The sequence below is a fragment of the Octopus bimaculoides genome, chromosome 7, assembly GCF_046866305.1.
Source record: "Octopus bimaculoides isolate indiv1 chromosome 7, ASM4686630v1, whole genome shotgun sequence".
Lineage (NCBI taxonomy): Eukaryota > Metazoa > Mollusca > Cephalopoda > Octopoda > Octopodidae > Octopus > Octopus bimaculoides.
The window spans coordinates 76486613-76501800 of NC_142934.1; the positions used below are offsets into that span (position 1 = coordinate 76486613).

General features: G+C 38.6%; 1 protein-coding gene across 5 annotated transcripts in view; it reads left to right on the top strand.

Moving 5' to 3' along the window:
- The first annotated feature begins 2927 nt into the window (after window positions 1-2927).
- The window catches only part of LOC106878145 (microcephalin), a 29004-nt gene continuing 16743 nt past the window's right edge, over window positions 2928-15188 (top strand). The window contains exons 1-7 of one of the 5 annotated variants that reach the window (XM_014927267.3): window positions 2928-3057; window positions 5448-5545; window positions 6127-6174; window positions 6461-6711; window positions 9670-9874; window positions 13191-13299; window positions 14856-15002. In XM_014927267.3, the coding sequence (XP_014782753.2) occupies window positions 6609-6711; window positions 9670-9874; window positions 13191-13299; window positions 14856-15002 (564 nt within the window). In that variant the 5' untranslated portion in view covers window positions 2928-3057; window positions 5448-5545; window positions 6127-6174; window positions 6461-6608. Of the gene's footprint in view, window positions 3058-5040; window positions 5287-5447; window positions 5546-6126; window positions 6175-6460; window positions 6712-9669; window positions 9875-13190; window positions 13300-14855; window positions 15003-15188 lie in introns of those variants that run through there. The other 4 variants (XM_089355542.1, XM_014927265.3, XM_014927268.3 and 1 more) reach the window with 4 other exon arrangements.

Genomic DNA, 15188 nt, shown 5'->3' on the forward strand with positions numbered 1-15188 from the left:
ACAGCCGTTTCAAGCGACTCCTTTAATTAACTAATGAAAACATTACATCATTGCAAAGAAACTGTTTTCGTCAGATGACTGCATAGGCTTCAAACACAAAGGATCAACCAACTGCTTTAATATATATCACCAACTGGGGTTGAAATGTTTACATTGATTCTGCGCTATTTATTCTGCCAATGAAATAGCAATGGAATTAATGTAAATATTTCAACTTCAGTTGGTGATACAAATATGTTAAAGCAGTTGGTTGGTCCTGTGTGTTTGAAGTCTATACAGTCATCTGATGAAAACGGTTTCTTTCATCATTATCATCATCATCGTTTAACGTCCGCTTTCCATGCTAGCATGGGTTGGACGATTTGACTGAGGACTGGCAAGCCAGAAGGCTGCACCAGGCTCCAATCTGATTTGGCAGTTTCTACAGCTGGATGCCCTTCCTAACGCCAACCACTCCGAGAGTGTAGTGGGTGTTTTTACGTGTCACTTGCACGAAGGCCAGTCAGGCGATACTGGCAACGGCCACGCTCAAATGGTGTATTTTATGTGCCACCCGCACAAGAGCCAGTCCAGGGGCACTGGCAATGATCTCGCTCGAAAGTCCATTACACATGCCACGGGCATAAGTGCCAGAAAGGCGACGTTGGGCACAGGTGCCATCCCGATTTCGCTTTCGCTTGCCCCAATAAGTCTTCGCAAGCTGAGTTTCGTATCCAATGATATAATGGAAATGCTTTCATTAATCAATTAAAGGAGTCGCTTGAAACGGCCATAATGAATTGACACCTGCACATCTTTGTTACTTGTTTATATTTTATTCACCCACCCTGGAATCTGCACTTCTGGAATATTATTAGAGAATGTATTTTTATATAAAGTACATGTCTGAAACAACTAAGAACCAATCTCTTCACTAAGTTGGGTCATCTTATATGAATACACTGAAAGGATATCAAGTGCAAACACTTCTGCACAGAGTTTGATATTCATCTGATATTGTTTGGTTGTGCAAATTAGATCGACTTAATTTAAGTACCTAATTCAACTGAACCTTAACTCTATATGTAGACATATATACGTGAACATGTACATACGACAGGCTTCCACAGTTTCTGGCTACCAAATTCACTCACACGGCATTGATTGTCCCAGAGCTATACAAGAAGACACTAATCTAAGGAGCTGCAACAATGCAACTGAAAGTGAAACTCCAATTGCAAAGCAAGCTTCTTAACCACATAACCACGTCTGGAATTGTTTGTTTGTTTGTATATTTATTTATTGCTTTTTAATTTCTCAACTAATGTTTTGCTTTGATAAAAGATACATGCAAATGAATCTTCATTTCCGTTAAGAGTATTGGCAATCAATCGTTTTGAGTCTCAAGCTTTTCAAGATTCGTTCGTTAGTTCCCGTGTGCGTGGCAGCATGTGTTGTCAACGATAGACACATGAAATATTATTACTAATACGGCTTTTTCGACGTCGATCTCGTTTTCTTCTTGGAAATTTACGAATTTTACATACACAAATGAAGCAGGTAAGAACAAACCCTAGTTGCATACACCACATTCAAGCACAAAAATGCATGCATGCATACATACATAACTTGCACATTATAAATATGCAAGGCTTTTCTCAAGTTTAAAATACGACATCGTTTTTGTTATCTACGTTCCATACACATACATACAAAAAAGAAGTATGTATATGTATGTGATATTATTTCGTGTGTTTACAGTTGAGAACATTCGCTGTCTCGCGCATGGAAACTAACGAATGAATCTTGACCAGTCGATAACAATTCTGAGACTCAAAACGATTGATTGCCAGAGTATTAATTACAGACACTCTCTTGTCACTCCCACTGTCGGAAATGCAGTGGTCAGGTGATTGTTCCAAACCTCTAAACAACATTATTATCCAGAAAATGCTATCGTCATCGTCTGTTTACCATGTCATTTATTTTACGGTACTACTAAAGCAGCACGGTCCCGAACGCGCAGTCGCGCGTCCGCGCTAGCTAGTCGTGAGTGGTCGACCCTAACCCTAACCCTAACCCTATCCCTAACCCGCGTGTGAAAATGAATACGTGTTTAGGGTTAGGATCGACCACTCACGACTAGCTAGCGCGGACGCACGACTGCGCGTTCGGGACCGTGCTGCTTTAGTAGTACCTTATTTTACTTCAGTACAATGTGAAATTCAGCATGATATACGTGTAAAAATCAAGAGAAAAACGAAGAAAAAAAAATTATGAAATATAAAAACAATGTTGTTCTGGTGTACCAAAAGTACATAAGCAATTGTAGATGCCAGCTACGTGGAGGCTCGTAGAAAAGAAATAATGAGAATTGAGTCGGTTTTGCAACCATACCAGCACAGCCTTATGGTCATGTGGGAGCCAATATACTATGGGAAAATAAAGGAATTACACATTGGGTAATGTAGCCCTGGATACACTGTGACTAAATAAAAGTGGGGGTAGTCATAGAATACCTTTTATCCTAAGTCTCTCCTATGCTTAATCTAAGCTACATAATAACTTCTCTAAGTTAGCTTAATCGATCCACTTTTCAATGGGTGTGTCATGTCACCATACACAAGGAAAAACGTATTCACATATTAGTATAAGAATTCCCTTGTGGTTGCTCTGGATTTCCTTGTGATTGCTCGACGACTGTGAAGAAGAGTATTGACAACGAAATAATCCAAGGCATTCTGTTGATCCTAACCTTGTTAGGCAGTGTCATCATATAATTAAACACATCGACATTTATATGAATACAACAAAAGATAATGATAATCTGCAAGTCAAAATTTGACTGAAACTTGATCATGTGTGTGAAAGGAATGGCAGGATATACCGTCATGCTTTCGAAATGGGTCAGTTACTTATGACGTCATATTACTCATCCTTTAAGTACTATTATTTTAGCATGTGATTATTCTATGCTTGTATGTACAACTAAAATATGGTATTTTGATGCTGTCATATTATAGGTTGGGCACAGTCACTTTTTTCTAACCCAGAAAGAGCACTGAAAATATTTTTATGGTATCCTCTTGTATTCCTTTTTTTTACCGTTTCATGCTATTATTCTTGAGATTTTTGGTGCTACTTTGGCATGTGATCTACAAGGGAGATTACTTTTTAGTTTACTTATCAATTTCTAAAGACCCCCCCCCCCATAAGATGTTGAGTAAAGATTTTTACAATGTGATCTACAACGAGACAAAGGCAGTTGCATTTTCACAGGAAACCAGCACAAAATTCACATCATTTCTTAAGAAAAAGGAAGGTGCCACTTTGGCGTGTGATCTACAACTTAAAGGGAGATTACTTTAGGTTACTTTTTAGTTTACTTTGTGTTAGTGCTACTTTCCGTGTGATCTACGTGAGCAAATTTACTTTGGTGGGTGATCTACGTGCTTGTTTTAACTATTATAGGGTTTTCTTATTAAAATAGTAAGAATTTTGAAAAAAATCTTACGGGATTTTAGAAATTGAAAAGTAAACTAAAGTAATATCCCTTGCAGATCATACGCCAAAGTAGCACCGATATTTTCTTCTTAAAGAAATAAAATTAAAGTAGTTAGAAAAATATTAACATCTTTTTTACCTCAGTGTCTTTGAAAACAATTGTATCATGTCTGAATACATTAGGAAACTGACAGTAGAAGTCCTCTATTATAATTCGGTTCATGTCTAGAATACTTTATGGTAAAGTTACCATGCATCCATATTTTTTAGGACATGTCCTGGAGTCAGGTTTCAAAATTTGCGTCAGGAAATTTTTTTAATTCTTCAAAAGATCGAAATTTCAGTATTTTATATATATATATATATATATATATGTATATATATATATATATATATATATATATATATATATATATATATATATATATATATCATACTGATATTTCGGACTTTTGAAGAATATACATATACATATATCTGTAAATAATATGTAGCAATTATTCGGTAGCCATGATAAAACTCCGAGTTTCGGATGTCGGGGCAGAAATCCACGCTGCCATCGAAAAAATGCTATAGCATTTTGAGATAGCATTTTTTCGATGGCCAGATAACTGAAGAGATAGCGGCGTGGGTTTCCGCCCTGACATCCGAAACTCGGAGTTTTATCATGGCTACCGAATACCGAATAATTGTCACATATTATTTACAGATAAATTCCTCTATTTACATAATTCTTTCTTTTGTTGTCTTACCTTTTCTATCAATATAACACTTGCGTAATGAGCGACAGCTAGTCAAGAAACATATGTAACATACATTTTATCTGTTCCATTCCCTCAGTTTGGAATTTTATTCGCATTTTTAGGAGCATTAGTTGCTAACAGTAAGCTGTATAAAAATTATCAGCTTATCAAATTTCTTTGCAACTTCGATATAGGAAAAAGTGCATGACTCTTGATGTCAATAAATTGTTATTGATAGGCGGCGGGCTGGCAGAAACGTTAGCACGCCGGGTGAAATGCTTTGCGGTATTTCGTCTGTCTTTACGTTCTGAGTTCAAATTCCGCCGAGGTCGACCTTGCCTTTCATCCTTTCAGGGTCGATAAATTAAGTACCAGTTGCGTACTAAGGATGAAAGTGAAAAGATCCTGCATACTGGAGTCGATCAAATCGACTGTCCCCCACCCAAATTTCGGGTCTTGTGCCTAGAGTAAAAAAGAATAAATTGTTATTGCATCTCATCATATACTATTCATTTTGCTCGCTATATTGGCTGCCTACAAACTTCCTACACACAGATCCCTGGATCGTATTTGTATATTTACACACACGCGCACACACATACACACATATAAATGTACACACCTCTGGTGAGAACCCAATAATGTTCCAAAATCGATTGAGGCTGTTCATAAATTTTTCAGTCTTTAGAAAAATAGATAAATTTGTCATGTTTGTATGTCTACTGCCTAGGTTTACACACATACGCATAAATGTTTGAGTGTGTGTGTGCGTGTGTAGGCACAAAGTAAGTTTCTGGAGGTGTCACGTAGGGTCATGGTCACTGGCAGTGGCGATGTCCTAGATTCTGATAGTACAGATATGACAACACCATTTTATTTGAATATGAAATAGGATACTCAATAATGCTATTTGTGTAGAATAAGACAGTTGTGACATAACTCAATTACTTTTAGTAAACTTTACATAAACTATTTTGTATTCTCGCGAGACAATTTAAAAAAATATCTTCCACTTCCTTTAAAGAAATTTATTATCGCGAAAGCCATTGTTATTATTGTTGTAATGTTATCCGACGTTTCGTAATTTATTTTTTTCATGTTATGTTTATTTAAACTCGTAAATATTTAAATATTGTATGAAATATTTTTTACTTATTAATTAAAATATTAATATATTCACATTAATTAACAAAAATTTATAATTTTTTTAAATGTCTGTAGGCAGCTATTTAAAAAGACTTCTAAGAAGCTGACTAAAGTGATATGGCGCTACTTTCAAATACCTTGTCGTTGCCGCTATTTTTATTTTGTTTTTAATTGTAAGTTGGATTATTTATATATTTTCCTGTTTTATTAACGGTAAACACATACTGGATAGTTGTAGATTTCTCACAGAGAAATTTACAACTGCTATAAGATATATGACAACGAAAACAACACGACATAATTGTTAGGTCTACAGATGAATTAAACATCAACTTTTTGGACTGAGACCTGTCATGTAAAATGTTTTCTTGAAGTGTTAATTCAATTTCCTTCTCTCACTTTTGCTTAATATTAATGTATCTAGACTTTAGTGTGATTCTTGTATGTATTTAAACATTTTATTTACAGTATTTACATTACGTCTTAATCATGTTAAGTGAATTAACAAAAACAAATTGTTTGTGAATATATTGCGGAATCTAATCTAATTCATAGCTTATTCTTAACAATGATGAAATAAATAAGATAATCAATACTTTAGCCAAAATCAAGTATTAACTCTCTGATTGATTTCGTCATTGTTAAAAATAAGCTATAGATTAGATGTCGCAATATATTCACAAACAATTTTTTTTTTTAATTCACTTAACATGATCAGGATGTGATGTAAATGTATATATTTATATAATAACAGACTTGAAGTTTGTGGGCGCGCAAGACTGGATTCATTTCATCAATATACGTAAGTCCTAGCAAATGTGTTGAGTGCTATTTCTTTTTTGTTCACTCGTGTGTATGTGTGTATGTATGTATATATATATATATATATATATATATATATATATATATATATATATATATATATACATACATATTGGAAACTGAAAGGTCACAAATTGGTACTCGGAATTTCAACAGCGGAGATTTATGATGAACAGTATTTTAAAAATTACTTGGTGTGAAGCATGTTAACTGTTATTTGTTAATTCTAATGGTGTGTTTAAGTTATTTCTTACGTTTTATTCCAGGAGGATTGCTCTTTCCAGTCCCGAAAAAGAACAATGATGCATTTGGCTAATTCGGAAGAAAATGTAATGTTTACGTATGGAATTTCCTTCCTTCAAATCTACTGTTGTTGACACGTGCTTTTCTCTGTGAATCAAAGGAAACCTTCCCATGTTATTTCCACGTGAGAAATCAATTTCAAATGTTGATTTATCTAAGTCAGCTATGATGGAAAGTTTGAAGGATACCAAAGCAAAACATGAAGTTCTTGAAGGTAAGGTATCTTATCTATTACTTGTTTCAGTTATTAGACTGCGGCCATGCTGGGGCACCGCCTTGAATTTTTAGTCGAATGTAGCGATCCCAGCACTTATTTTTTAAAATTTGGTACTTATTGTACCGAACCGCTAGGTTACAGGGACGTAAACATACCAACACACTCATCATCATCATCACTACTATTTAACGTCCGTTGTCCGTGCTGGCATGGGTTGGACGGTGTGACCACAGCTGGCAAGCTGAGGTGAGTGGGTGGGACGCACCAGACTCCAGTCTGATCTGATGTGGTTTCTTCGGCTGGATGCCCTTCCTAACGCCAACCACTTTACAGAGTGTGCTGGGTGCTTTTACCTGACACTGCACGGGCGCTTTTACGTGGCGTCGCACGGGCACTTTTACGCGGCACCGCTACGAGTCCTTTACACCACTAGAAGGATCGGTCTTAACACTTCTGCTGCAGGGTGCGGGTCTTGAGTACGACCCGGCGCCAGGTGTCTCAGCCCTTTGTCACTTCGCCTGAGAAGTCCAGCTTCTTTCAATTTCTGTCTACCAGAGGCTATAGTAGAAGACACTTGCCCAAGGTATCACACAGTGAGACTGAACCCAGAACCATAAAGGCATTACAAAGAGGGGACGAACAAGGACAGACAAACATAAAAGGGGTGAAGTAGCTGTATCGATTAAATATTTACAATTTAGATACACAATAAAAATTATTTGCAATGTTCGATTGAAGTATTGTTCATTACAGATGCAATTTGTAATGGCTTTCCTGAAGGATAGGCATCCGACCATCAGGGTAGACCCCTTGCTTTTCTTTTCCCTTGTTTTTGGCTCCCACTTACCTGGTGCCAAACACTCCCAGCTTCCTCGTCACAGGCTTCCATCTTCTCATGCATCTGTCTCGTAGCAGGTACCTCTTCTCCAGCCTGATTTTACTACTGAGCTGGTAGCAAAAAAAGTTAACTAAACCCTGGCCAGATACAAAGGTATCCGTTACTATGCCTCTTACACGCATCTTCCATACTGTTTCTTTCAGTATGGCTACTACGCAGGAAAAGCAAGCCTTCCTTTCCCTGTTGAGGGAAGGAGGGAGCACAATCTTGATGATAGATTCAGCTGGCTTCTTACCACACAGCCACGCCAGTAATAAAATATTTTGTATGGAAATGTTTGATTTCATAGCTTTTATGTTGTTGTTTAGCTCCAGGTCAGACCTAACCAAGTATACACATGATCAAAAGCGCTTCAACCTGCCTTTCTTCAGACAAAATGACATCTCAGAGAACATTATCTAATGTGCTTTCCTTTTTGAAGACAGTAGATAGTAATTTGAAGGGAATTAAACTATTTTTACCAAATGAAGCAAGCATATAGAGCAATGGTTCTCAACCCTTTTTTTTTATCTATGGACCCCTTTGATTCTTATTTTACTGTGGTGGACCCTCCCAGCCATTCAATGCTTAAAAAATCCTATTTTTATTATTAAATATTATTGGGAATCTTATTTAAAAAATTGTTAAAATTGTTTGGTGTATTGTAGAAGTCTAAGCTATTTATTGCTCATAAATGTTAACAAAAAATCCTATGTGCACCACAAGGGCTGTATGGGTCCTGGTTGAGAATTACTGATGCAAAGGCTCTATCATTAGTTCATCATGGTACTTGGGTTTTATGGTGTTCATGCCAACGTCGTCTTCTTCATTGGACATGAAACTTGGCTTGTGAAAACCTGTTGGGGCAAGCAAAAGTGAAATCGTGATGGCACCTGTGCCCAGCATCGCCTTCCTGGCACTTGTGCCGGTGGCACGTGTAAAGACATTCGAGCGAGATCGTGCCAGTGCTGCTGGACTGGCTCCTGTGCAGGTAGCATATAAAATACACCATTTTGAGTGTGGCCATTGCCAGTACCACCTGACTGGCCTTCGTGCCGGTGGCACGTAAAAGCACCCACTACACTGTCGGAGTGGTTGGCGTTAGGAAGGGCATCCAGCTGTAGAAACTCTGCCAAATCAGATTGGAGCCTGGTGTAGCCATCTGGTTCACCAGTCCTCAGTCAAATCGTCCAACCCATGCTAGCATGGAAAGCGGACGTTAAACGATGTTGATGATGATGATGATGAAGGATTGAGATGCAAAGAATTAAGGAAACACACACACTAGTATCAATTAACCACAACAACTCCTAAGAACTATATACACACTGCAGCAGACATTACTGTAAGCAATAAATATACTCAATGATACTAGTCACAATAACACCTATCAACCACAGCAAGTAATATAAACACTGATATACACCTGCAGCAACACCTATTAACTATAATGAGGGAGACTCTGTAGGTTACTTGATTTGCTATAATTAGCAGCCAGATCTCCTTATCACAAACTACCATAAACAAACAAACAAAAAAAAAGGGGGGATACATAGCATAATATGGTCTGGTAAAAAGATAAAAATATGGGATGGTCATAGTTGGAATACTTTTGATAGTTGGTTGACTTGGGTGTTGAACAACGGGAATTACAGTGGAACCTGTTAACTGCATTAGTGACACCTGTTAACCGCGACAGTTATAAACAGCACGGTGACACCTGTTAACTACAATAGTTATAAACAGCACAGCGACACCTGTTAACTCTAGCAGTTATAAACAGCACAGCGACACCTGTTAACTCTAGCAGTTATAAACAGCACAGTGACACCTGTTAACTACAATAGTTATAAACAGCACAGCGACACCTGTTAACTCTAGCAGTTATAAACAGCACAGTGACACCTGTTAACTACAATAGTTATAAACAGCACAGCGACACCTGTTAACTCTAGCAGTTATAAACAGCACAGTGACACCTGTTAACTACACCATTAATAAACACAATATGCTCTCTGTGTTTGTGTGTATGTATACACATTATCTTTCACCATATTTTCTATTCCTTTTTGTTGCAGAAGTGGTAGCTTATGTGGAAGTGAGGTCCAAAAGTGAGAATCGCAGTAAAGAAGTCGCCATAGAACTGGAGAAACTAGGTGCCCGCATTTCACCCAAGCTAAATAATGAAGTCACCCATGTTATATTCAAAGATGGAACCAAACGAACATGGGACCGTGCCAAGAAACTAGGTATCCCACTGGTGTCAGTTTTGTGGGTGGATAGGTGAGTTAATGTTTATGGGTATGTGTAAGGTTGCAAGCTGGCAGAATCGTTGGCATGCCAGGCAAAATGCTTAGCGGTATTTCATCTATGTGGAGGCGCAGTGGTCCAGTGGTTAGGGCAGCGGACTCGCGGTCATAGGATCATGGTTTTGATTCCCAGACCGGGCATTGTGAGTGTTTATTGAGCGAAAACACCTAAAGCTTCATGAGGCTCCGGCAGGGGATGGTGGCGAACCCTGCTGTATTCTTTCACCACAACTTTCTCTCACTCTTACTTCCTGTTTCTGTTGTGCCTGTAATTCAAAGGGTCAGCCTTGTCACACTGTGTCACGCTGAATATCCCTGAGAACTATGTTAAGGGTACACGTGTCTGTGGAGTGCTCAGCCACTTGCATGTTAATTTCACGAGCAGGCTGTTCCGTTGATCGGATCAGCTGGAACCTCGACGTCGTAAGCGACGGAGTGCCAACAACAACATTTCATCTGTCTATATGTTGTGAGCTCAAGTTCTACTGAGATCAGCTTTGCCTTTCATCCTTTTGAGGTGAATAAAATAAGTACCTGTTAACCATGGTGGGTGGGGGGCAATATAATCGACTTATTGCCTTCTCCCAAATTGCTGGCCTTGTCCCAAAATTTGAAACGGAGATTTATGGGTATGTGTGCCATGAAAAATTGCACTCAGTTCCACTCTGTAAAGTGGTTGGTGTTAAGAAGGGTATCCACTTGTAGAAACCATATCAGAAACAAGACATTAAAGCTGGTCATGGCCAATTGAATCCCATAAAGCCATCATACCACGCCAGCATGGAAAGCTGATATCTAATATAATAAATGTGAAAACTAATTTCTGTATGTCAGTGTGTCACACTTAGACCCCCTCTCTCACTATTCAATGATAGTCCTACTATTACTCATGATGGGGTAAGAGTAATAGTAGGCATAGAGATGGTGAGGGCGGTGGCGAAAACAGAGAGAGAGAGAGAGAAAGAGACTAAGAAATTTAGGGAGAGTTGATGTTTTATTAAAAGTAGTTGTGTTGATGGTGGCAGTGGGAGTAATAAAAGAGGGAGATGATGTACAACTTCATTTAAGAGAAATTTGACAAATTCCAGTCGCCAACATACTGAACACTCATTTTTGTTTTATTTTTTGCTTTCTTTAATACACACACATATAAAATACACTTTAAATGAAATAAAGTTTCCCCAAAATCAAACACATCTAATATGATAAATGTGAATGTTAGTGTTTCACACTTTTTCAACTTTAATAAATCCTTTCTCCTGGAAGCACAATGCCTCAGATTTTGGGGGAGGGGATTAAGCCGATTACATCAACCCCAGTACGGAATTGGTACTAATTTTATTGACCTCGAAAGGATGAAAGGCAAAGTCGACCCTGGTGGAATTCGAACTCAAAACCTAATGGCAAGACAAAATACTGCTAAGCATTTTACCTGGTGTGCTAATGATTCTGCTAGCTCGTCGCCTGGGCCATCCCGAGCTTTGTGAGTGGATTTGGCAGGCAAAAACTGAAAGAAGCCAGTCGTCTATATATATATATATGCACATAAAAAGCATCATCCGAACCTGGCTGATGCTAGTGTCCCCAGACTGGCTCCCTTGCCGGTGGCACGTAAAAAGCACCATCTAAATGTGATCAATGCCAGGCTCGTCTGGCTGGCTCCTGTGCTGTGGCACATAAAAAGCACCCACTACACTCTCTCAGTGGTTGGCGTTAGGAAGGGCATCCAGCTGTAGAAACATTGCCGGATCAGATTGGAGCCTGGTGCAATTGCTGGCTTCCAGACGTCAGTCAAACTGTCCAACCCATACCAGCATGGAAAATGGACGTTAACCGACAATGATGATGAAAATTTAATAAATGTGTATGTCAGTGTGTCACTCTTTTTCAACAATACTCCTAGAGACCGTAGCCCAACATATATCATATTTTGAAATCAGGTTGACTCCGTGAGTAAATTAAAAACATTCCGGGCTGAGTCCAGACCCACAATCCTGAAATTATGGATTCGCAAGTTTTCATTACTGTGATTGTATTCGATGATTTTTTTACGTGACTTTGTGCGACAAATTTTTTTGTATGATAACAATTTTTATAATCTGAAAGCTAATTCTGCGAGTAAATTAAAAACATTCCGGTCTGAATCCGGACCTGCAATCCTGAAATTTTGGATTCCTATGCTTTCATTACTGCAATTGTTTTTGGTGATGTTTTTTACACGATTTTTTGCAAGGAATATCATCATTGGGATATGGCTCTGGAGAAAGCAATTGGAACAAATTCTCCAAAACAAGTCAGAGATCTGTTTGCAGATCTTCCCATTCAGGGTCAGTTGCTTAAAAGCTATTGTATTGTTGGCACTCCGTCGCTTATGATGTTGAGGGTTCCAGTTGATCCGATCAACGGAACAGCCTGCTCGTGAAATTAACGTGCAAGTGGCTGAGCACTCCACAGACACATGTGTACCCTTAACGTAGTTCTCGGGGATATTCAGCGTGACACAGAGTGTGACAAGGCTGACCCTTTGAATTACAGGTACATCAGAAACAGGAAGATAGAGTGAGAGAAAGTTGTGGTGGAAGGGTTTGCCACCCCTGCCGAAGCCTCGTGGATCTTTAGGTGTTTTCGCTCAATAAACACTCTCAACGCGCCCGATCTGAGAATCGAAACCGCGATCCTATGACCGTGAGTCCGCTGCCCTAACCACTGGGCCATTGCGCCTCCACTTAAAAGCTATATACTAGCTTAAAAGCTGCCCAATAGGACAGCTTTTAAGCTAGTGTATATACAGCCATCCATACATACATGCATGCATGCATGCAAAGAAACAATCCAAATCATCCTTATTTAATATCCACTTGTCCATGGATGGAATTTATTGAGGCAGAATTTCTACAGCCGGATGCCCTTCCTGTCACTAACCTTCACATGTTTCCAATCCCATGACCAGACATGTTTTTCATGGAAGACTGGAAACGAACAACCTCACTTGTGTGACCATGACGCTCTGACCTGCGGGAATATCTATATGGTCACTTGACTTGCTAGAAAAAACAGCTGAGTCTTTTAAATCATACCTAACCACCTTAGAAAATAATACCATCTACAATGTGGTCCAAAGGACATGTCACTCTGGAAAAAGACAGGATTGTTATGGCTTGAATGTCTTTGACTAAACCACAACAATGATAATCATAGTTTATATGTAGTGATATGAGGTCCTAATGAAATTCTACTTGGAAATTTTTGTTTGCTTTCACTGTTTTTAATGCATTGTTTCTTTGATTTAGTTGCAAAAGAAGCCTACAGCATGCAGATGAAGAGGCATTCTTTGTCAGTACACCACATAATATAGCTGAAGCAGAAATTATTAGTATATTTCCTAAGAAACGAGCCAAGGTAACTATGCATATTTTTGTGGGTTGTGTTATTTTGGTTTTCAATTCTGTTTTCATTTCCAAACTAGAACTTCTCATTGGCTATTACTGCCCCTTTTTACTCTTGCTTGACTCAGATATAATTGGGAGTAGGGGTGTGGTTGTCAGTGGTCAGTAAACTGCTTTGTCCATCTCAGCAAAACTGAGGTCCTGTCAAACCTCCCTCCATCTTCTTATACTCATCCCTTCAATCTTCTATCTGTGGTACTACTTACTCAAATGCTGTTAATGATACCATCTGTCTCCCTACACTTCACATTGTATCCCTACTTCTGTCCTTTATCATCTCTTCTGCCACCCTGACCCACTCTTATTTCCTCCCTCCAAACTGCCCATTTCTAATCTTCTATCACACTCTTTTCATATACTCTAATGCACTTACTTGCCTACCCACTTTTTTGTTTCTCTATCCCTAAACTCTTTCTCTTATTCACTTTGTACCTTGAGGATATGTACCTCCCCCTCCTCTCTCCTGCTGGGGGAGCAGTGAATTTATTTCTTCAGCAAGGCACTCATTCCTGTTCCTCAATCATGCATTCACAACCTTCAATACTATGCTCCTCTCACGTGGGGGGGTCTTATCTTGTGAGTACTTGGTGGCTTCACAAAAGTTGGTGCCACAAAAAAAAGTGGTTGGTGTTAGGAAGGGAGTCCAGCTGTAGAAACCATGCCAAAGCAGCCCTCTAACTAGTTGGTTCCTGTCAAAGCATCCAATCTCTGTCACTACAGTAAAAGGGACATTAAATATTTATATAAATGTATAGATACAGGCATGCCTGTGCTTAATAAGTTGGCAACTTGGGCGAGGGTTTTTTTTACAGTAGACCTGGGTCAACCAAAGCCTTGTGAGTGGATTTTGCAGACAGAAACTGAAAGAATCCTATTGTATGTGCATGTATACACTTATGTGCATGTTTTGTCTCTTTGCTTTGGCATTACATGATAGCTGTAAATGAGCATCGCTGTCATACAAGCAGTGTCATTCATTTCCAGTATTCTCCAAAAACATGTCTGGCCTTGAAGTATTTACCTTGCTTGGAAGCAGTTGAGGATTGGCAAGAAAGTCATCCAGCCATAGAAAATCATCATTTTTTATGTTCTTTTTCCATGCAAGCATTAAAAAATGTTGGACTTGTTTTTCACAAGTCTGACTGTACTGAGAAGTCCATGTGGTCTTGTATACACAGATATATTTTTCAAATAAAATCTGTCAGAATTCTAGACAGAAAAATCCATTCCTTGAAGTTTCCTCTTCTCCCTCTTCTATATTCCTTCTTTCCTGCTTGTCCTCCCTTCCTTACTTTCTGTTACTTTCCAAAATCATTCCCCCAGTTTATCTTCATTGGCTTCTATCTTCCCACACAAACCTATTTTACTTTTTGTTTGATCAAAAATTCATAAAATTGAAATGTACCACATTCACACATCTTTGTGCATGCTCTTGTGTGTGTGTGTGTTTGTATCTACCCACCCATGCATGCAAGCAAATATATTTATATGTATATATACATATTACAGGGGTTTCGATGCATGCAGCCCAAGAACTTGAATGAGGAGTTTGAAGACAGTTCCCAGCGGTGCCGTCGTCGAAGGAAGCGTTCTCATAAAACAAATGAGCAACAAAATTCTAGTCTGAGTGATGTTTATTTCACGCCTGTCTCAGATGTAAGTACAAGTATTTCTTTTTGCTCTATTTTCTGTTTTCTTATTTCATGCTTGTTTTTATAATTTTTGTTCCTCAATGATTATCATCATCATCATCATTTAATGTCTGTTGTCCATGCTGGCATGGGTTGGACGGTTTGATCAGGGCTGGTAAGCTGAGGGACTGCCCCAGACTCCAGTCTGATT